Source organism: Conger conger, chromosome 12 (assembly GCF_963514075.1).
Source record: "Conger conger chromosome 12, fConCon1.1, whole genome shotgun sequence".
In the NCBI taxonomy this organism is placed as follows: Eukaryota; Metazoa; Chordata; class Actinopteri; order Anguilliformes; family Congridae; genus Conger; species Conger conger.
The window spans coordinates 4,994,167-5,016,428 of record NC_083771.1 but is presented as its reverse complement, the minus strand read 5'-3'; the positions used below and the strand labels follow the sequence as shown (position 1 = coordinate 5,016,428).

General features: G+C 44.5%; 1 protein-coding gene across 1 annotated transcript in view; it reads left to right on the top strand.

Moving 5' to 3' along the window:
- col27a1b (collagen, type XXVII, alpha 1b) overlaps positions 1–22,262 on the top strand; it is a 115,872-nt gene that overhangs the window by 53,643 nt on the left and 39,967 nt on the right. The window contains exons 11-22 of the mRNA XM_061215850.1: positions 1,187–1,240; positions 2,035–2,079; positions 11,946–11,999; positions 14,310–14,354; positions 16,639–16,692; positions 17,561–17,605; positions 18,668–18,721; positions 19,809–19,862; positions 20,590–20,643; positions 21,475–21,528; positions 21,749–21,802; positions 21,903–21,947. Coding sequence (XP_061071834.1) covers positions 1,187–1,240; positions 2,035–2,079; positions 11,946–11,999; positions 14,310–14,354; positions 16,639–16,692; positions 17,561–17,605; positions 18,668–18,721; positions 19,809–19,862; positions 20,590–20,643; positions 21,475–21,528; positions 21,749–21,802; positions 21,903–21,947 — 612 coding nt within the window. The remainder of the gene's footprint in view (positions 1–1,186; positions 1,241–2,034; positions 2,080–11,945; positions 12,000–14,309; positions 14,355–16,638; positions 16,693–17,560; positions 17,606–18,667; positions 18,722–19,808; positions 19,863–20,589; positions 20,644–21,474; positions 21,529–21,748; positions 21,803–21,902; positions 21,948–22,262) is intronic.

Here is a 22,262-nt window from a genome sequence, read left to right as displayed (position 1 = left end):
AAATCAGTTGAAATGGATGGACCTGTCCTTATCATTACAGACTGAATTTTGCCTATTTCCCACAACCCACAGAAAGCTTTATTGCTGTACTGCCAGTTTGAGTAATGCTTTCGGTGGGCTTTCCCTTTGGCTCAGTGCCCTGAAGATGAGTGACAGTCTTCCGGTAAACGAGTTACACGGCAGGTGAAGGCATAAGAACATCTGGAACGGCTGTAGTGAGGAAGACGTATCCAGTATGCACATGAGAAGTGGTGATGAGCAACGAGATGCCACATTTCTATAGATGAACCGTGACAGATCCGTCAGTACTTTTTTTTCCCTCGTGGATATCTATCTACAAAATCATGTACTCCTGGTTTGAAAAGTGTACTATCATCTGAATAGTGTGCATGTGCTCTTTGGTGCTCCAGCAAATCATCCCGGCCGCAGTGCCAGCAGTTGTTAAATCAACTGTTTTCAGTGTTTGTTTCTCCTCCGTCCCACAGGAAATACGTCCATCTCTCTCCACAGCAGAGTTTCCTCTTAACATGGCTCCAAAATGCTTAAACCCGTTTTTTTTTTGTTTTTTTTTTTCAAAGCAACCAGCGCTGTAACTTTGAATTGTAGCTCTCCGTCTGCTCTTCCAAGAAACCGTAATGCGCTGTAGTAGTAAAACCTCCATTAAGAAGTTTATCAGCTTCGATAGGTTGCCCCAGAACTTGTCCAGTGGAATTTCCTGTTTAAACTTACCCCAAGGACCTCTCTTCAAACGGGCCTCTCTCCTGCTCCCCCCGTGCTCCCACTCTGATTCACTCTTCCAGCCTGGGCTCTGCCAGAACAAGCGTTGTTTTAAATGTGAAGTATTCTCTGTTGGTTTGTTTGCTTTTTGTTCTGCATTTCCTTTCTTTGTTCCCCCCCCCTCATGTTTTCTAACCAGCTTTTGTCACCCACCCGAGCAGCGCGTTTGGATGCGGCATTGATCCCTGGTGTGAGGGTATGTGCCCTTGGACTACATCGTGGAAGCCAGCACCATGCAGTCCATGGGCATATACACTTGCCTCAAGGCTTAGTTCTTCATGGAGACCAGCGTCCTGCAGTCAGAGGACCCGGCCGGCTGTGGATTGAGTGAGGCAGGAGCCAGGGCACTCCTCAGGTCTCTTGCTGTGAAAGCTCACGTCTCTCCTCTCCCCCCCCCCCCTCTCTGCAGGGCTTCATAGGAGTCCCCGGGCTCTTCGGCTTACCTGGGCCTGATGGCGAGAGAGTGAGTCTCATTCCTTTAGCCATATTTATATCAATCTGCTTATTTATCAGGGAATTTATCAAGTTTTTACAGTTTAAAAAAACGAGAAACAGCCCTGGTGTAAAATCCAGCTACTGTATGGCCAGCTTGAAATACCATAGCTTTCAAAACATAGCTTGAGCTGGTCAAATCATGGTAAGTATAGAGCTGGTCTAACTGATGAATTTGCTGTTTCAAAACCTAGCTTGAGCAGTTTTTTTCAGCAGGGAGATGGAGTTCATGCAGGGTTTCTAGTCAAAGCTAATTTGCAACCCCTGTCCCCATTTAGGCTTTTCAATTAAAGTGAATTTCAACACATAAAAATTACATTGCTTACGAACAGCATTGCTTACACTTATGGTCAATGGCACCGTGATACAATTATCAGAAAACAGCTTCCTGTTGGATTTGGTGTGGTCCATTGTGGGAGGCGTATGATTGGTGTGAAAACACGGCCCTCCTGCCCTGTGGGGTTTGAACATCAAACTTTGCAAACCCTAAACACGGGGTGTCCTACAAAATACAATGTGCTGGCTGTGTAACAGAGCCCTTATCACAGGGTTCCCAGGCTCTCATTACCCCCAGCAACGTCACCGTCGTTCAGTGAAATAATGCCCACAGATCTCCTCCACACCAGCAACAATGCCAATCAGATTACTGTCACTGTCTCTTGGTTCAGATCCTGTAGACTAAGCATTTTTAATATCACTGCTGTCTAACCACACTGAGTGACATTGTCTCTTTGTCTCTTCTCTTTTTGCTGTTCATGTTCCTAGGGCATTCCGGGAGTTCCAGGGAAGAGGGGCAAGATGGGTAGGCCGGTAAAGTTTTCTCTCAACATACTTTATAGATTAATATCTGACCATTAATATTTCACTGTTTTTTCATTCTCTCTTTAGTCTGAACATATCGATTAATACAGTATGAGTGCAAAATGAAGGCTAGGTTAGTGCCGTCTCAACATGGGGATGACATTAGCTCAGGCGGTAAGAGCAATCCCACCCTGGGTGTGTCACAGTGTCCCGGAGCAACCCTGTAATGCTCCTGACGAGCTGGTTGGGGTCTTGCATGGCGGCCCCTCTGTTGAGTCCAGCGACAGTAATGGCAGCCGTTGCCTGCGTGGCCGTCCATAGCTTCATGTGCGGTCGGGGCCCCTAACACATGCCACAAAGCTGCGATTAATGCAGGGGCCGATGACATGAGTCACTACTTGGAACATTTTCCAGCGCTTGTCTCTCCATCCAAGAAGATGGCTACCCATGTTGAATGAGTATAAACACGTTTTCACCAGCAGAGCGAGGACTGTAGTCAGCTGGAGCCTCTTCACCGGCCGGCTGTCAGTGACGCATTAGCACAAAGGGTTTGTGCTGAGTAGTTAATTCCATAGTGAATTAGCCTCAAAGGTTGATTTCAAGGTTATGCAGTGTATGAAGTAGCGTACACACACGTCCTTTATTGAAGCAGGCTCATTATACGTACGTTACTTTGGAACTGCATCATTGCGAAACGTCTTTAATTCCTTCGCGTATACTTGCTGTGCCTGGACTTGCCAACTTCTGAATGTGTTTTAATTCAAATGTGAATATAGATTATGGCTTGCGCGAAATAACTGAGGTCATCATTCGTTTGGTTTTTTTTTTACTTTGAAAGAAAAAGGATGAAATAGTGCAGTGCAGTGAAAACACGTCTCTGTTTCCAAACGAAGCCGGACTAATTTCTTACGAGCTTTTCTTTCTGTGCATTTTTTCATGAGCCGATGGTGGTCTCATAAGTGATTCTCAGATGCTGTGCTAAGGTGTGTGGAAGAGATGCGTGGTTTGGTATTGGAACCCAGATGACAGGTTCCCAAAGAGACTGGTTCACCTCTAATGGAGAAGAAGATTCACACAATAGCCTCTTTATCCAAGATGTCTTCCTCGGAGGGAGGCAGAGAAAGCGCAGTCTGGAGGGTTTGTTTAATGGACATGGCATTTTTCATACCCCTTACTCTGACAGGGTCTGATTTAGTTTAAAATAGGAAAAAGGACTCTGTGCGCCAGAAGGGAAACTCAATCCTATTTTTGGACGAGGGCTCAGTTGGGTGGAAGGGCGCCAGTACTCTCTTTGTCTCTCTGGCGCGCTGTTCTCTGCTAACGTCCAACCAGGCGACAGGACAGCACTCGGGCCCCGCCCCAAACACACAGGCTCCACCCCCTCAGCACAGACGTGGACGGGGAAATGGACCTGAAGTCGTATCCAAGCCTGTTAAAGAACAAACATCAATTACAGTAAATACAACAATGTAATAAAGTAGACATTATGCATTTATTACATGCTTCAAGCTTAAGAGTAGCTGATTATTAATGTGCTCATTTATGATCATTATTACATGACTCTCATTAGAATGCCCAGATTTATAACCTCATCATTATTTTCATACAACATTTATAATGTTAAAAAAATGTTAAAATGTTAAAAAGACCAGCAGGGCAAGATCATTATTCTAATCCTAAATTGCCAAGGTTGTGGATTTTATGTACGGAAAAGGTCCCAAATCGTTGCAACATTCTAATGATTTTTGAATAAACATTACACGCTCGTTGTGAAACATTGCATTGCAAAATGTGGTCTGGCAAAGGAGAGTCTGAGGTCAGTTTCTTAATGAGGTCTATTTTCAATAGCTTGGTCTTCTGGTAATCCCTGCAGTCAGTACCTGTGAGTAATTACAACTGGTAAAGGATACAGTGTGAGAGTTACTCCGAGCCGCTAGCCATTTTAATATTCTATGTGCATTATATTTTTACCCCTTCACTACTGGGGGATCTCGACATGTCCCGCAAAAGGACTGTACTGAGCCCTGTTTCTGGTGTGTTAAGTTCCCATTGGAGAAAGATATTTTATTCTGTTATTACTTGTAACGAGGGATAAGGCCTACATGGTGTAAACAGACTGACGCTGTCAGTCTTACGATTTGGCATTGCCTGTTGGCAGCATTATCCATTCTGATAGTATGCCTTTTTTTTCTGGGTAGCCAGTGTCAGTTGGAGAATGCGATATTGCACAGAAGTATTGTCCTTTCTGTCTGTGTGTAGTACCTCAGTTTGCCTCCAGGGGCAGGAGAAAGAGAAGAAGTCTTTACTATTGGTAACCTTGTCACAGTAAATACTGTAAGACCATGATTAATAAATAAAGGGAGATAAGACAAAGACTCAGACAGATAAGGATTCAGATTAATGAGTGTTCAGCAAAATTCTTGGTTAAATCACTTGGGTGAGGCCAATATAGTCATGTGTGTCTATTTGAGGCACAAGTCGTCCATAAATGTTTTTTTACACTGAGGATTTTGCTGTGTTGGCTCTGTTCTCAAAAGAACATCAATTAATTTGACTGCATGAGAAGATCAAACTGTCTTTTCTACGGAGCGAGGAGGAATCCTTCTGTGGTCACATGTGGCGGAAAAAATGGGGATTTTGTTTTTGTCTACGTAACGTGTTTTCCACTTGTGTGCTGACACTACCAAGGCCAGCTTGGCCCGCGGACAACCTGTAGTTGGTCGACGCATGTGGGCTTTGGCAAGTAAAAAGGAAAAGACCCAGAATGTCTAGGGAACTCTTAACACTTTGGGAGGGATTTGTACTTTTCTTCTAGCCATACAACTTGTATTTGACTTTGTACTTTTTTTTTCGTTTATTTTATTTAATTTTTTAAAAAGACATTTGGTTCCCAACGCTGGTCCAATCCCCATTCTTATTTTGAATGTCCAATTATCAGCTACCGCAGCCGCCTTTGTGCGCCAACCCCCATGCCAATTCCCAGTGGTTCTCCCCCAAAACACGTGATGTCATCAGCTGTTTCTTTTCACATCGCAGACTACAGGCCTAAGACCTTTCGAATGGGCATAGGGGCTGCCTGTAGACTCGTGGCTAAGGTACGTGACTGGCACCCGCAAGGTCAGTGGCTCGATCCCCTTTATAGCCACCTAGCCACAATCCACGGCTGTTGGGCCTTTGAGCAAGGCCCTTTACCCCACACTGCAGAGTCTGATCAACTGTAAGTCGCTTTGGATAAAAGCACCATATGCAGCTTTAACATGCAGTTATTGTTAAAATGAACCACCCCGTAGGCCTTTAGCCATACAGACTGATACCGTCTGAGATTGTATTTCTAAGGAGATGCTGGTACAGTATTTGGTGAAGGGGGCACATTCTCTTTTTACTGTTCATATTTATGCAGTTGGTAATACTTTGTAGTGCAGTGCAGTACCTCACTGCTTTAAGTAGCCATGTAAGCTATGTGTATGCTATAGGTTATAGTATAGCTTATGTATAATTATTTTAGTGTTCAGGGTATTCTAGCTGCCAACCATGGCATGCTAATTGGAAAGGGTTCAAGTTTTAACCATGTGATCACTCTAGGACTTGGAACTGTACTTTCCTCTCGGGTCTTCAACTCACTTGTACGTCACTCTGGATAAGAGGGTCTGCTAAATGACGGTAATGTAATGTAATGTAATGTAATGCAGTAGTTAGACGTGCAGTTTTATATAAAATTATTGTTCCTTTGTGAGGGGATTTGTATGAAGGCTTGTGATCTTAAACACCTTGATGGCATAATTGCCAAAATCATGCCTACTCAAAACACTATGTTTGTGTTCAGGCTACTGGCAAATCCGATTCGTTTGTCAAACCTGATCATCAGGACTGACTCTCCACACTGTTATTTGCAAGTGATTAGATCAGATTTGTGTGTTCATGAATCTGCATTGGTTGCTGTGCTAATGACGTAGCCATACGCTAATGCGCTAACTGGTGGAGCTTTTTTCCAGTACAGAACCAAAACAGAAGGCAGAATGCAGCTAGAAAATGGAGATGTATCCTCTTATCCTTCATGCCATAACAACGCTCAGTCACAGTACAGAACCAATCGCACCAGACAACTACAGCAATGGAGGAGGTTAATATTTGCAGTCCCGTGCTCTGGCCGTGTTATGTGTCATGTTGCGAGCGATGTACGGCGGTTTAAAGTCAGAATTGAGTGGCCAGGGCGGTCAGACTGCGACACATCACTAGAAAGCAGTATAATAGCATTTCAAACCACATGTAAACGTGGTTTAAATTTGTTTTGCAAAACTCGGTGTCCATGTCATTTTTTTTCTGTCCAGACTTGATTAATGCAATCTGATTCCAATCTGGATATGGCAAAAATTGGATTTAGGCTGAACAGAGTGTATCTCATCTCATATCTCAGCATGCAAAGTATATCACCAAACGCCTCTGTTTCTGGACGATGTGAAAATCAGTAGCTTGTTTGTCTTTCTGGTAGAGCTCGTTTCAACTGGATGTCGGATATTTGATTTGACCCGAGAGAGAAAGAAACAAAAGAAACAAAAGACACAAGGTGCACGACTCGAAAGTAAAAGAGGAAGAACACGGGGAACACAAATCTCGTTCATGCCGTCCGGGCTGCAGATGATGGATGTCTCAGGACCAGACACTTTTCACCCTGCCGTTTCCTCCCAGGACAGGCCCAGCAGACCTGACACCGTGGCCCACATCCGCACATCTCCCCATGGGTAATCACCCCCCACCACCCACCCCCTGCGTCCCCTCGGCGCTCAGGGCCCCCCCCCGTCTGACTCAGCACATACACGCAGACCTGACACCGTGGCCCACATCCGCACATCTCCCCATGGGCAATCACCCGCCCCTCTTCCTCCTGCCCTGCGCCACCACCCACCCCCTCCCTTCCCCCAGCGCTCAGGGCACCCCCTGTCTGACTCAGCACATACACAGAGGCCTCATATGGGCAGCCAGCCAGCAGCAAGGGCCACCTCCTCCAGGCCCCTCTCCGCTCTTTCTGAGAAAGCGAGTGGCTGACGTGGGGCTTTTCCCACCAGGGTCCTCCTACTGCTCTGGATTGTAAATTACAGGAAAAAACAGGAAGGGAGAAAATGCTGGAAGAAGAAACTCCTTGAGAACTGGAGCCAGCCCCCCTTTTTCTGCTCCTTTCGCGAAGCTTTTGGAAGTCTGGGAGCGAGCGGGGAGAGAAAAAAGTCAACGCTGTGCGCAGTGCCTGCAGATCCGGACGCAACGCAGCCGTGTCTGAGTCACGCCGAATGGAAAGAGTGATCAGATCGCCCCCTCCTCCTTCTCTTTGTCCTTTTGGTTCTATTTCTAGCCGTTATTTCTGTGTATCTTTTCAGAAGTGGTCTGACTTATGAAAAATGGCCGCTTGGCTGAGATTGGGCTGCGCAGGGATCAGCGTGACCCTGGAAAGAGAGCTTACGCTGAGGTCAGACAAACACAAATTTAGGCTTATTTCTCTGTACAGTACTGCCTGGCTTGACAGGCCTCTCCAGAGGTAGGGCCAATACCTACAGCCTGAGTCCTGTACGTGGGAGTTTAATGTGTCCACTGTCACAAACGTGGTCTGCAGTGTCTTGCAGATCAAGCTCATCCCTTATGCACTGTCAACGAGTGACCGACTCTGAATGTCCACAGAGAGGTAGCCACTTGTCCTCAGTTGACATCGCTCACTTTCAACACCTTTGAATTCCTCTGCCTCTCTTTCTTCTGGTCTTTTGCTGCACAGCTGTTCCCTCTCATTTTGGACATGACCTGAAGGTCGTCTTGGCCCGGGAATACCCCCTCTTATGTACGGACAAACAAACCCACCTCTGCTATGGCAACATGGGCTCCTTTGGAAAAATGTGACTTTGGACAAAAGCTGGGAAGCAGGAGTTGAAGCGTGATTACTCCACTCTGCACCACCGTCAGTCCAGACATCAGCCCCCAGGAGCCCCCTGTAGTTTGACTTGGTTCGGATGTGAGCTGTATCTTTCCAGAACCTTCTGTTGCAATGCCACCACGTGGCTTCCTCCGGCTCCTCCAGTCACTTGAGGTCAGTTGCGAGGAAATCAAAGGGGTTTGATGAATGTGGTTACACATTTGGTCTTCCTGGAACCACTTTCACCTTGTGAAAATTGTCTACTTTACAACTTCATTTTCTGTTGGCCTGCTAAACACACGTCAGATGGTGTACTCAGAGATAATGAAGAACAAATTGTAGGGTGATCACCATTTTGAACAGTGCTGTAAACCTGACCTTGATCATTTCCAAGAAGTTAACCATTAAATGAATTGCTTGCAATTCTTTGTATTCAACAACGCCAGTCACATTGACTGGGGTTTTTGGCAAGCTGATCTTTTTTCCAAATTTTCTTGTTTCATATTGCAGTCATTATAGTATGGGATTTTCTGGTCTCTGTTCCCCAAAACTTTTCCCATGTGAACATTAGTCATGAATAATTCTCGCTGTCAAAATTATCTTTATTCTGTCGTCACCGTGTCTGATTTTCCATCCAGCTTCTTGGAGATGGAGTCTCACCCTCATTGGTCATGTAGATGTGTTTAGACCATTTGACTGCATTCACAGGAGAGTGTCCATATGCCCTGTGCTGACTTTGGCTCTGAGGCAGGTACACATTCGACTTACTTCAATCATGTTGCTTCAACTCTCAAGACACCTAGGATTATTATAGAAGGGAATAAAAACTTTGGAATAGACTATGATTTGAAATACAAATTTGCGTCTTTGAATAAAGCACAACCATTATAAACCATGGGCGAGGCAAAAGTTGAAAAAAACAAAGCAAATTAATGTCTTGTTTATGAAATCAATCACTTTCAGAATAATCCTTGGTGCCCTGTAAGATCTCTGTTGAGATGTTGATCAACAAGATGCGGCCCCATGAGGCTTTCGTTCATTCCGGAAAATCCGATTAGAATATTGGCTTCAGAGAAAATCGTGTCCTCCTACACTAGATATTCGTATCAGTGTTTGAAGCGTGTCAGGGAGCTGTACAAGTGGAAGAGAAAGTATAAAAGGAAGGTCTGTGCGTATTGTGCTTTATATAATGTAACAGTAAACCAAAGCAAAAGGCCTCTGTCAGCAGATCACAGCCACTGGTTAGGGCTCCTGCCAACGATCTTGGAAAGACTCTGCTGTGGAATTTCCTGCTGGTCTGGCAGGAATGAAGATCTTGCTTGTTTCTGGGGCTTCTTCTCTGCACTGTGTTCTCTTACACTTTTCCCCTAACCTCTGTAAAGTTGGAGCACTGTGTGTGAGTATCCCTCCAGTCTGCATACAGACATGTAGATGTGCATTTGTGCACTGTTTCTGACGGTATAATCATACAATCTCAGTTGCACACATGCAAACTTATGCACACATAAAGTATGCTTTCACTTGTACACTGATGCACAAAACCACATATTTTCCTACTTGCTCACTTATTATGTACCCAAACAGGTAAGCACAATAAAACATGCATGTTTACTCAGACTGTATACACACAGAAAATGTGCCTTCACGCAGAGAAACAGAGAACACCAATTATTTTAAGAGTTCCATAACTTTTTCACTTTCGAAAAAAAAAACTCTTGTTACATGATAGTTTGAGGTTGAGTTTTCCATAGTAGTCTGGCCCTGTGGTTAATGTATTTGTAGTGAGAGACCTAACTACAGTGTTTGACTTAATTTGACAGAAAACCACTTTATTGCTCCTACCACCATGTTATTGCAGGTCTTCGTATTTCATAGTTCATAACAAGCCACTTAGGGAGAACATTTATGCTTCCTTAACACTTGAAGCAGTAATGACTGTCACCTCAAGCTGATCCCTTGAACTTAGGCACAGACAGAGAAAAGTGAAAATGACTTTATTTGGCACTGCATTTCCAGAACTCACATCATCATGTAAATACTTTAAAAAAAGAAATGCAATCATTAAGACAATATGTATTTATCAATGTGTGCCAAAATATATTCATGTATTCATGTACAGTGCCTACTGAAAGACTGCATTTTATTCCAGTTATTGCCTACACACAACCTTCTTGAAATGTAGACTGTCTTTGCTCTGCAACACTCTTCACTCATGATGATAGTTCAGGTTTCGGTCATGTTAAACTTGGAGTCTTGGTTTTGGTTTTGTAAAAATAATCCAGACAACTGTAGTTTTCAAGTGCTTTGAAGCTACAAAAGTAGTACTACTGTGGTGTGTGTGTGGTGACTTTTTGCTTTGCCTTGCATTGTACTATTGCTTTTTTAGCTGATCTATAGATAAAAAAGGACCCATATTGTTTTTTCCTCTTTTGGAAATGTAAATAATTATTTCAAAACAAATGTGGAACATTGTGCAGATGTTTTGATATCTCTCTTTTGAACGTCCAAATGAGTGTTCCTTCCGTCAGTTTGCAGTAGATTTTATGTTTGCACGATATTTTAAATTTGCCCAAAGCTCAAATTTATCTTCAGTTCGCACTTTGTAAACTTAAAAGGATGGAGGTATAAACTGATTGGCTAGCTATTCATCCAAATATGTACGCCTGAAAACATATCCATGTAATACTGTAAGTGGAATAGTTTAGTTCAGTGTAACTACTGTTTTAACAAGTGACAGTACAGTTGGGGCAATGTGTGGTGGGGTAAAATTGACGTGGAGATTTTTGTAGGGTCCTAAAATTCACCTCTTGGCTCTTCCTCATCTTGACAAATTCATCCCTCTCCAATTCTTGTGTCTGTGCCAAGTCAGGGGGCGATAATAACAAGTGTTGGCAGGACACAGGAAGCTGGCATGGGAGAGGCAGGCAGCGTTGAAAAGCCAGTCCCCCCGCTGCTGCGAGAGGCTTCGCATAGCCACAATCCCAATCCCCTGGGAGACTGTGGTCAGCACAGTCATCTGAGCCCGGTTCCCTCGTCTGGCACATTCGGCCCCGGAGTCCGTGTATCTGCTCAACACTGGCACAGGAGCACACGGACCCTGTGCGGGAGATAATGGAGAGCACATTTGCGCTGGATGGGTGGCAGGATTTGGAAACCTCTCCCATTCGCCCAGTGTTTCTGCATGAGTCTGTGGAGTGGGGAGACGTTATGCACCAGCAGTTATGTGGTGTGCCTGGTGAGGTTCACTGCCCAGATGGGTGCTGTATTTCAGCTACATCCTGTGGTCTGTGGGAAAACGGTCGTTGGCCATGTCTATAATTGTAGTCTGATATTGACTAAACCGCGTAATTGCTACTGGTGGACACAGGTGGATGAAGGCTTGGCATGGCAGCACTTAAACAGCAGGGGGTGGTTGTGCCAGCTATCTATCATTTTTTTATAACCTAGACATTAAGCAAAGGCAAAAAAAAAAACACTTAATCCTAGATTGTCTCTAATGGTTTTGCTTCACGTTGCTAATTTACCAATGGCTGGCTCACAGCTGGTGTTGTGTCTTCAGCATTAGCTATGAGGCAGTGCGCTCCATCTGCTGAGAAATGTTTTTAAAGACCCTATGCTGTCAAAATGTCATATGATTTAGAGCACTTGAGCTGAGGTAAAGATGGGTGAAAACTGCATGTTGTCATTCTAATGCGCTTTGTTATTCATTCCTACTGAACTGAAATGTGCTTATTATCTGAACATTTTCAATTCATATTTTGCATGTATTTCCAGCTGCTGCTGGGGAAATATACACTTCTGATTACCTTACACACCACTCACAAATGTCCTGAATGTCAGTATGGAACTCACTGTACACACAGATTAGCAGTGCGATGGGGAACATGTCCTTGTTGCAGCTAACAACTCTGAAGTTAAATTCCGTAATTTAAAAACAAAATGTGCGGGGACTTTAAGACATCTCTCTTGTTTTTGTACTCAGGGGTTTTCAGGCGATTTCGGGGAGCGAGGACCACCAGGGCCTGATGGCGACCCAGTAAGTACAACCCCAGACCCTCCTCTCTCCTGTTTGACACTGTCAGCATGCATTATCACACAGCCTTGATGTGTGCTGATTTATGTTCAGAAATACAGTATGCATGCACATATATTCTCCCATTCACTCTCAGCCATGAGACAAAATGGCCACGGTAATACAGTATTAAAGTGCTTCGCACTGCTTTTTCCATTGTTTCCCAGCTCTTGCTCGAACTGCATGTCAAAACTTCTGGAGCATGAAACTCCAGTAATGAGAAAAGCATCTGTCCTACGGAGGATGTAGCAGACTGTGAAGTGTTTTGCTTGAAGCGAGTGTTTAAGCCCCAAGACAATTCTTTCAATACCTCAGAAGTTTGAGAGTGATTCTGTTTTTTAAATTTAGCCCATTTTTTAAAAGCCTGCCCTTGTTGCCTTTTGAAAGCACAAGAAGACTATTTAAGTTGGCACTGATGTTTTTTTTCCATTCGACATTTGTATGAAACGGATAAAAGTGTTATGATATTATATAACACACCACCGGGTATGTTTTCCAGTGAATCGCCGAAGGCCTCCAGATAAGGAAATGATATGCTGGCATCTTTTTTTTACTGTTTTGTGGCTTTTTAAGTAGCAGGATTGATATTGCGTAAAGAAGTGCAGGTACTGTGGCATTGGGTAGGTTGAAAGACACATTCCTGGAGTTCCTATGTGCCTGTTCCCTGGGCGACTGTCTGGCCAGGAATGTCACTTCTCCTGGCATCTCAGTGTGGAGGAGACTTCACATGAGCTCTGGCCCAAGCCTGCACACACATTCACTCACTTTCTCTCACACACACACACACACACACAGACGCACTTTACTGCCACATACAATAATAATGTTTGTGCACACGTGTATGGGCACAAATACACACACCAACACACACACTCTGACACACTTACGCAGAAGAAGGAAGCTACTCAGCAGTTACTGTACACTAATTGGGCAGCTAAAAATATCGTCTCGCCTTCATTTTCCGTAGTTGAGAAATCCTGCATTTCATCCAATCTGTGCCTGGCTGCTTCTGCACCACAAGATTTCCTGCGCTGAGCCCTTAATGAATCCAGCCTGATTGTTATTACTTCTCAAAATAAAGGATTTGAACTATGACAACTCATATTATACTGCAGCAGGAAGCGCGATTTTAAGAACACAGGATGGAATGTGTCATATTGTGATGTGACATGCCATTCTGCATACAATATTTGGATGGGCAAACCACAAACCAGTTGTCTTACATCTTGCGTAGTATGATTTATCTTGAGATGGGTCCAGACAGACGGTTGGTCATGTTACTGGAGTCTGCTTCGGGCTGATCGGTGCTCTTTCTAATTTTAGTCTGAAAGCTTAGGCTCCAGGGAACTGAGCTCTTAAGTTCTCAGAAACAGCAGTTTAGGAAAGTGGTCAGTTTGAAAGTACCGTATGGTTTTAAGCACAGAATGGAAATAGGTGCCTATTGCTGTCAGGAGTAAGCGCAGTACTCGGGTGTGTGATGGAGGGTCACCGTCCTTCAGGTGACTGACTGCATTAGCACGGCGTAACTCCAGGTGAAGGGCAGAGAGAGGAGGACATCTCTGCATGGTTTTTCTCCCGTCTCAGTTGTCCCTTAACCCTTGTGTAGTCTTCACATTCTGTATGCTCCCCTTGTCCTAAGGGTCAAAAATGACCCACCTTCACTGAACCCCTAAAATATAGCTGCTTAACTGAATTTTAAACCCCAAATCTATTTTGCATGAAGAAACAAGCACAGCAATGAGCTGAACTCATCACAAACTTTGTCATCAAAAGTTGAAAAAAGATCATTTAGGGGGTTGTTAAACACAACACAAGGGTTAAGCACAGTCCACACTGTCCTAACTAGTTTATCAGGAATTTTACCCCCCCCCCCCAAAAAAAAAAAAGGGAAAGCGACCATTCAGAATTCCCTTACTTCCTTCAGAGTGGGGGAGGTCACAGTCAGTCCGGTAACCACTATCTCCCCTTCCTAAAAAAAAGAAAACACTTTTCTTTTCATCCCGGCCGCCGGTGCGGGAGGAAGTGGCCATGGCATGTAGCAGTAGGCCGGCGGAGCCGGACAACAAGCCCCTCTCTGTGTCCCACAGCAGGCCCCTTTCATTAGCCGGGCTGGGGAGATGGGAGCTCCAGATTACACAAGCTATCAAGGGACAGGAGCGCGGGCTCTTCCCCCTCCCGCCGGCCGGCCGAACACTGAGCCTCTCTTCAGACTCTCTGTTTGTTTAAAATACAGCCAATAACCTTAGAAACCTGCCCTCTCTCTCTCTCTCCTAGGGAGACTTGGGTGCCCCGGGTCCTAATGGAGTCCTTGGACTTATCGTGAGTATATCGATAACCGTTAACCCTTCGCGTGCGGTTCTTTTCCGTGCTCCCTCTCCCTGTCTCTGGCCCTCTTGTGTGCGTCCTGTGAGAGTTTTGGCTCCGAGCGCAGGCAGCTGCAGGAGTGTAGTCTCTCGTTCGATGGTGCTCTGCCTGTTCTAAAGCGAGTGTCACTGGGGGTCCTTCCGGGCTCTTCCCCTGCCCCCCTCCCTCAGTGTAAGCATGTTCCTCAGTGTCCCACAATGCTGTTTTGAAAGAACCCCAAATTTCAGGCTCGAGGGGACATTTATTTTCATTTTGGTGAGCGTACCGTGTAATAATATTATATTTTTATTTTTATAGTTTTTGTAAACTTGTGATTAGGTTTCTGTACTCCTAACTTTTCTGCTTTGGATTGCGTAAAAGGGTAAATCGAGATCTAAGAAGCCCGTAAATATCATTGAGGGATTTTTTTTTTTGTATCATTTTTTTTTCAGTACTTATGTAATCTAAAAGTGGGCTGAATGTGGCTTTTTGACTCATTCCGTGGGTCTGGCTGAAGATACACACCCTCATTCTGTGCATTGCTCGGGCTGTAGGAGGGAGCGGGTTCTGTGATCTGCCTGAACCGAGGCTTTCTAAACGCCGGGGGGAAAAAAGACTGTCAATCACAGGCACTAATGAGGGAGCTGGTGCGTTTCAAACTCCCAAAATAAGCTTTCCGAGAGCACGACGCATTTACAAACCAGCACCAAGCCGCATAATAACTGCAGATTACATGTTTCCCAAGTTCGCCTTTCCTCCTACACTATTCCAGGACTCGGTAATGCCAGTAATTGTGATGTTTGAGGGCCTCTGATTACAACTGTTAAAAATGTCACACTGTGTTCAATCGGGACGCTGTATCTAATCCCAGGCAGACAGAATAAACAGTATTTCTGCATAGGGAGAGAGCCGTTCGGGGAACAGTGCCACGCTTTCAATTAGTAACACTCCGATAACAGGTTTTAGTGTGCAATTGTCCTCATCCTGTGAATCAGCTGCAGTGCTAACGGTGGCTTGCATTATGAATCTGGAGGTGGCAAACCTCCCTTTGCACATCTGTCAGTGTCTCATTCCTTTATGCTTTGAATTTGTTTGTGAAGCACTCTATCAGCTGTCCTTACATTGTGCTGGGGAGGAGCATAAAAGCATGGTAGAAAACATTTGTAACTGGATGTACAGATGATAGAGTTCTACTAATCACAGTGATAAACTCGTAATTCGAGTTTGTTTCTTTATTTAAAGCAATTTATTAAATGCTGTCAGTAAGCAGATTAAAGACACTATTACTGCATGTTGTTGTATATTGTGAACCCTCTAAACTGAACCATGCATTAACCCTTACTACTCTGTGGCTGTATTTCTATTGTTTATCGCATATGAACTAGGCTTGCTCAGTCTGCCCTGTGGTCAGATGAACTTTACGGCTTGGATTTCTCTCCAAACTCTGCAGACTGCAATTGACGCAATGCCCAGTATCTGATCATCTGAGATGTAGATTAAGTGGATAGCTTTGGTCTGGTGAATTTTCAGAATGCAAAGTTTTCAGACTTCAGTCATTTGCATTAGGTCAAGGAAAGATTTAATGACCTGCTTTGATATGTGATATGTCTTTTATCATCTGTTTCCACAAGTCATGAGGGGTTCACGGTCTGGACCATAGTTGATAGATGGCAAAAGGTCTCCCATTAGCATGAGCCCTTGATATGGTTCATTTCCAAGTGTTATTTCAAATTGAATGCTGGCCTCAAGTTCATGGATATGAAGATGAGTGACTTCCACTTAGTGGATGTCTTCTCATTAAGTGTCTGTGTTGGTGATTACGTACTGATTATTTCAAGTTGTTCTGGACCAAGCAACCATTTGTTTGACCTTTATGAAAATAATGAATTCATTATGGGATGAAGCATAATACAATAACAATTGTGGTACTGCACAGAGTCTACAGCACATGAGAAGCACCTTTGTTAACAGCAGCAATGCTAACAACAACACAAAGAACTACAACAACAATAATATGAAGGAGAAGATTTCACACAACAGTTTCTGACAGTCCTAAATTGGCTTCGTTGTTGGTATGCCCGCAGTCATAAAGAGGGCCTGTGGGTGGCTGAAGGTGTACGTGACTGCAGCCAGTTCTATTTCTGTGCTGGTAGTGAGGTCACCCGTCTTCGTTTCCTGAACCTTTCTTCTTGTGATGATAATGATGATGATAATTTCACTGTATAACATGGCTCTGTTTCTCCCCATCTGTGGGTGCCAGGGAGATATGGGGCCACCTGGGGACATGGGTTTATCCGGACCGCATGGACTCAAGGTGATTATCTACACCACCCGGTCCAGGCTGCTGCTGAAGGGGTTAGAGAAAGCCTTGCATGCACAGAACAGTGTCCTGTTACCTCCAGCGCTCACTACTGAAGAAGCAAGCCTGTGTTATATAATACGCCAGAAAGGATTTATAAGATGGCATTTCTTCTCAACAACATTTTGCTTTGCAGAACCAGGAAATTCTGATGAGAATTAGGAAACATGGATAAATACAATATACTAAGACACTGAAGCCTACTGTTACAATGTTTTGGTGTGAATTCTTATTTTTATTCTTCAGAATAGTGCCCAAGAATCCTTTGTAATATCTGTAACTTTATTATTGTTTGTTTGTTCGTTTGTTTATTCACTTGAGCAGGAACACCTTTTGTGCAGGGATATAACAGTCCATTCAAATCATACCATTAATCTCTCTACCACTGCAAGTGTATAGCTATTCATTAAATGAGAAATGCTATGCCCATCAATTATGAAAGGGATTGTAGGCCGTCTGGGAGCTGTAGTTTTTTCAAGGAAGGTGAAATTCTTACTTCCTGCTACTTCCTTTTTTGCCCTCTTGCCCATTACAGAGAATCAGAAAATCTCTGTAACAGCGTTATTCACATTTTCTTTGTTTATCTCTAAAGGACATCAAATTGGATTCTTGATCTGTTATTTTAATAGATATAAACCTCCTAGAGCACCCAGTGGCTATTAAAGACTATTACTGAGGGTTTACAGTATGTAGCACACATTCCGTGTGTATTGATTTGTGTTTGAGGGAGTGGGGTGGGGGTGTTGGTTTGGGGTGTGGGTGGGCGGGTGGTGTGGGTGACCGTGACATCAGGGTTGTTAATGTGAGTGCTGGTGTTTTTCAGGGGGTGCCAGGCAACCCCGGAGAAGCAGGACTGAAAGGTGATAAGGTGATCTGAATACTCCCTTATTGGCCTGTGTTTATTGCGCATGTGATCTAAGTGCCACTGTTTACTCTGTGTGAAGCATGCGGATAAGAGCCCTGTGTATAAAATGTGTCTGCATGTGTCTGTATCGCCTGGAGCTCTTCACACAGCTCAGGTGAAGTGTAAAGAAAGTCTGACTCTTCCTGTCATGCATGCACCAAGCCCACCAGACCATGTCTTGCATACATTCACCGTTTACAAATCGGTGCTTTTTAGCAGAACGGTTAAGGGGAACCCCTGCTCCCTGTGCAGCACACCGTAGAGACTCTTTTGAGGCCATCTGTGTGCAGGAGGGGCAGGCAGGTGCCTCTACAGACACACATGTGAATTGTAGACACATACATTCAGACAATCCCAAAGGCAGATGGATGCCAATGAGCTGTGGCCCAGACAGAGGCCTGCCTGTTTCCTAGGCTGTCCGAGCCCCATAGGAGTGCGTAGTGTGCCCCTTTGACACAGCTGCCTGCAATACCACCCCCAGTACAGTCGCACAGATTACTGTACAGTGTAGTATCACAGGAAGTGAGTGTGACATACAATGGAGTTTGGTCACCCTGCGGAAAAAAACAGCTCAAGATTGGTTTTGAAACAGTCGGTTTGGCCAGTTCGAACCAGCTCCAGACTCAATATTGTTTGGCCAGCTCAAGCTATGTTTTGAAACAGCTGGTAGCTGGTATTTCAGGCTGGTCATAGCTGGATTTTACACCAGGGGAGGCTATTATATATTCTCGCTACAGTACGGTCTCGCTTCATATAGCTAATGAAAGTGTATTCCCAGGTTCTGCTGACAGAAAGCAGTTCTTGGCCTCCTACCGTCTGGTTCTTGATCAGGATTATATTGAACTTGGCACCAGCAGTGGTGACTATTTTAGCTGTGTATAATAAAGAAATGAGCACTTTTTAAGCCTTGGTTCTGCATGCACTGTTTGTAATTAACTCTGTAGGGTGTAAAGGCTGTTTTTGAATGGAGGCTAGAGAAGCACGTGTACCCTAATCCATCCTGACCTCACTTTCGCCTCTCTTCAGGGTGAGGTCGGCCTGTCTGGAGAGCAGGGAGAGGTCGGATTCCAAGGTGACAAGGTATTCACTTCTTTTAGCCACTGCCTACACTTCCTGCATCAGCCTTTCTGTGTGTTTGCCCACTGGGTTTTACACTTTCCACATCAGCCCTTCAGTGTGTTTGCCCACTGGGTTTTATACTTCCCACATCAGCCTGTCTTTGTGTGTTTGCCCAGTCGTTTTTACACTTCCCACATCAGCCCTTCTGTGTGTTTTCCCACTGGGTTTTACACTTCCCACATCAGCCTGTGTTTGTGTGTTTGGCCACTCGTTTTTACACTTCCCACATCAGCCCTTCTGTGTGTTTGCCCACTCAGTTTTAAACGTACTGGCCAGATGTCCTTTCCCTCCGGTGACCTCAGTCAGACCCGATCCACACAGGGTCTGTTTTTTTTTTGTTATGAAGGACGTGGTCAGATGAGCTCTACTGGGTCCGGGGGCTGAGTAATCTGGGTCTAATTGACGGTTACGGTGATGCTGATTCTGCTGATTCAGGTTCAGGCGTACGTAATAGTGTAGGCAATTTCACATGAATATCAGTTTTAATGTTTGTTATTACAGCTGAGTAAGTGTGCCTATTGAACAGCAAGGAAGGGTCTTCACAGGTCCCAAATTGTTCCTGTTTCACACAGTGATGTGAGGGCATTTCTTGAAATGGCAGTTCTACTGATAATGTTTAATTTGGAGTCATGTTTCTGAAGTATTGGAACTACAGTGCAGTTTCTTCTTGGTCCCCTGCAAGTGTTTTCAGCGGCTATTACTGATGGTAATGTAATGTAATGTAATGTAATGTAATGGTGACAAAACAGCTGAAATATAGAGAAATGTAGGTAACCCGACTTTTACTGTCGGATAGGTTGATCTTACGTTCAGAAATAAGAAAAACTTGAAGGCAAATGACCCAATTTGCATTAGGAATTGATCAAAATTGTTTAATTTCGCTTCAAATTATGTACTTTAGTTTGATGTTACCATTTAGTAGAAAAGCTTGTGAGGGGAGCAATATGTGTTGTTGCTGCTGTCGTCATGGTGGGGTTGTTCTGGACCATTATGGGTTCATTGATGTGTAAGACTGTGTTCTCTAACTCTCCTTGTCTGTGTGTCCCAGGGTATACAGGGCTTACCTGGAATGCCTGGGCCTCGAGGAAAGCCAGGACCACAGGTGATTCTACCTTCCCGTCGAGTTGCTGTGACACAATCCATTTGTAATGGTCCTCTTCTGTGTTTATAGCTTATTAAGCCAGTTAAACTGTTGGCTGTGGCCAGGTTAACAAAGCTGATTTATTTGGAAATTTTGTGGCCAGGACTAATTGATTTCAGTCCCGTTGTATACACTCCTGACATCCAGTATTGGTGTTCTGTTTTAAGTGGGTATAGCAGCTTACAGGCTCACCTTGGACTGAACTGCAGAAGCATTTTGAAACAGAGCCTTATGAATCAGGGTAGCACTGCCGCCTCAGAGCAAGGAGTTTGAATCCCCGTCGGCTGGGCCCTTTCTGTTCAGAGTTTGCATGTTCTCCCCATGTTTGCGTGGGTTTCCTCCAGGTACTCCGGTTTCCTCCCACAGTCCAAAGACATGCAGGTTAGGCTGATTGGAGAGTCTAAATTGCCCGTAGGTATGAGTGTGTGAGTGAATGGTGTGTGTGCCCTGCGATGGACCGGCGACCTGTCCAGGGTGTATTCCTGCCTTTCGCCCAATGTATGCTGGGATAGGCTGCAGCCCCCCTGCGACCCTGTTCAGGATAAGCGGGTGAAGATAATGGATGGATGGATGGCCTTTTGAATCATGTACTGACGATGATGAGTGTCAAGGAGATGTCAACTCAAAACCCTCACTAGCATATGAACCGATGTTTACTTATGTTTGTTTCTTATGGTCTTATCCACAGGGGAAGATGGGCGACAAAGGCCCAGATGGCTTGCCTGGCCCCCCAGGTCAAGATGTGAGTGCTTGACTACATTACATACATTGTACATTGTCTACACCGCTATCATATTTTTCTTTTGACCCTGATGTGTACTTCCCATTGGGCATGCAGTCGAGTGACCCAGCATGTAGAAATATGCCGGGTCGTGTAACCCCCTCACTGACCCCGAGGCAGAGGAAGTGTTCACTGCCCGACAGACAGGAAACTTTCCCCACACACGATTTGAGTACTGCTCCCTCTAATGGCCTTGGCGGGATTGCAGCTCTTCTTTGGACCTGTTTGGACCTGAGGGCATGGTGCAGTTAAGCTCAGAATCCCTAGGCTATGCGACAGATTTAACAATGAATGAGCACTTTCTTTTATTCGACTCCAAGTGTAGCTGGAGCTTTTCATCCTCAGTGCTGCTGCTGCCTGTTCGCTGCACTTTGGTAGTTTTCTGTAGTGGTGCCAAAGCTCTCCATTGTTCTTAGTCACACTCAGGGCAGCTGCTGATTTCAAATGTGAAAAAAACTACTTTTGGCTAAACTCGAGTCTACTTAATACACTGTAATATGAACTGATTCGCCACTATCTCAAAATATGATTCAGGATAAGCTTTTGTAATATTTACAATGCACCAATTCAATGCATTTTTCTATGTTTTTCTTTCCCATGAAAACAGAGCTCTTACTGACTAATTGCAGTATCGTGTTTCTAAATGCAAATTACCTCTACATTCCCCAGCCTGCAATGTTGTTTTTCTGTTCAGTTCATAAGGAACCAATCCCAAGACCAAGCTGTCAGAATGATGTCATTTTTCTCATTAAGCTAACGACCATCATTCCTTGTCCTTGGTGTTGTGTGCAGGGTTTTCCAGGGGACATTGGCCCACCGGGACAGAACGGCCCAGAGGGACCGAAGGTCTGTAACGCCTTGCTGTGCTTATTCCTATTTCCTCTAATATCCTACGGTTATAAAAAGTAAAGACGGGAAAACCCTTGTAGTATTATTTTGTAATGGACGTGTAATGGACAGTATGGTGTGTTTCTCTGGTGGGCTTTTGCTTGACCATATTTTGGGGGCAGTGCATATTGTGGGGCTGTGTCTACGGCCATCTGTAATGTGAGCTTTGGCTCCCCAGGGAAAGCCAGGAGCGAGGGGCTTACCAGGCCCCAGAGGGGCGTTGGGACTGGAGGTGAGAATATCATCATTTGTCTCTCGTCCTGTACGAAATTTGGTGATAAATCAGTGTTTCCTGGTCTGGTACTGAGGACTGACATTGGCCCTATTTTCAGGGAGAAGAAGGGCCACTTGGACCACCTGGAGCCCCTGGACTGGAGGTGAGTTTCAGTGTTAAAAAGTGCGTCGTTGCCATGACTCTGAATGCACGGTCTCCATTTGGTGCAGATTTCCATTGTCATGTTCTGGCTAATGACTTGTGTAAGTTTGGTTTGCTTGCCACTCAAAAATTGTTATTTTTGGCTCAAAACCTGTAGTCAGTCCCGAACTAAATTGTACTGATGCTGTATAAATGGTTGGAATTCATATAGCGCCTTTATCCAAAGCAAAGTATACGACCCATCCAGTTCGCCTTCGTCTTTATGTTGGTGCTCTCCAATAATTTTATTGTGGGCAGTATCAAACATTCCGTAATA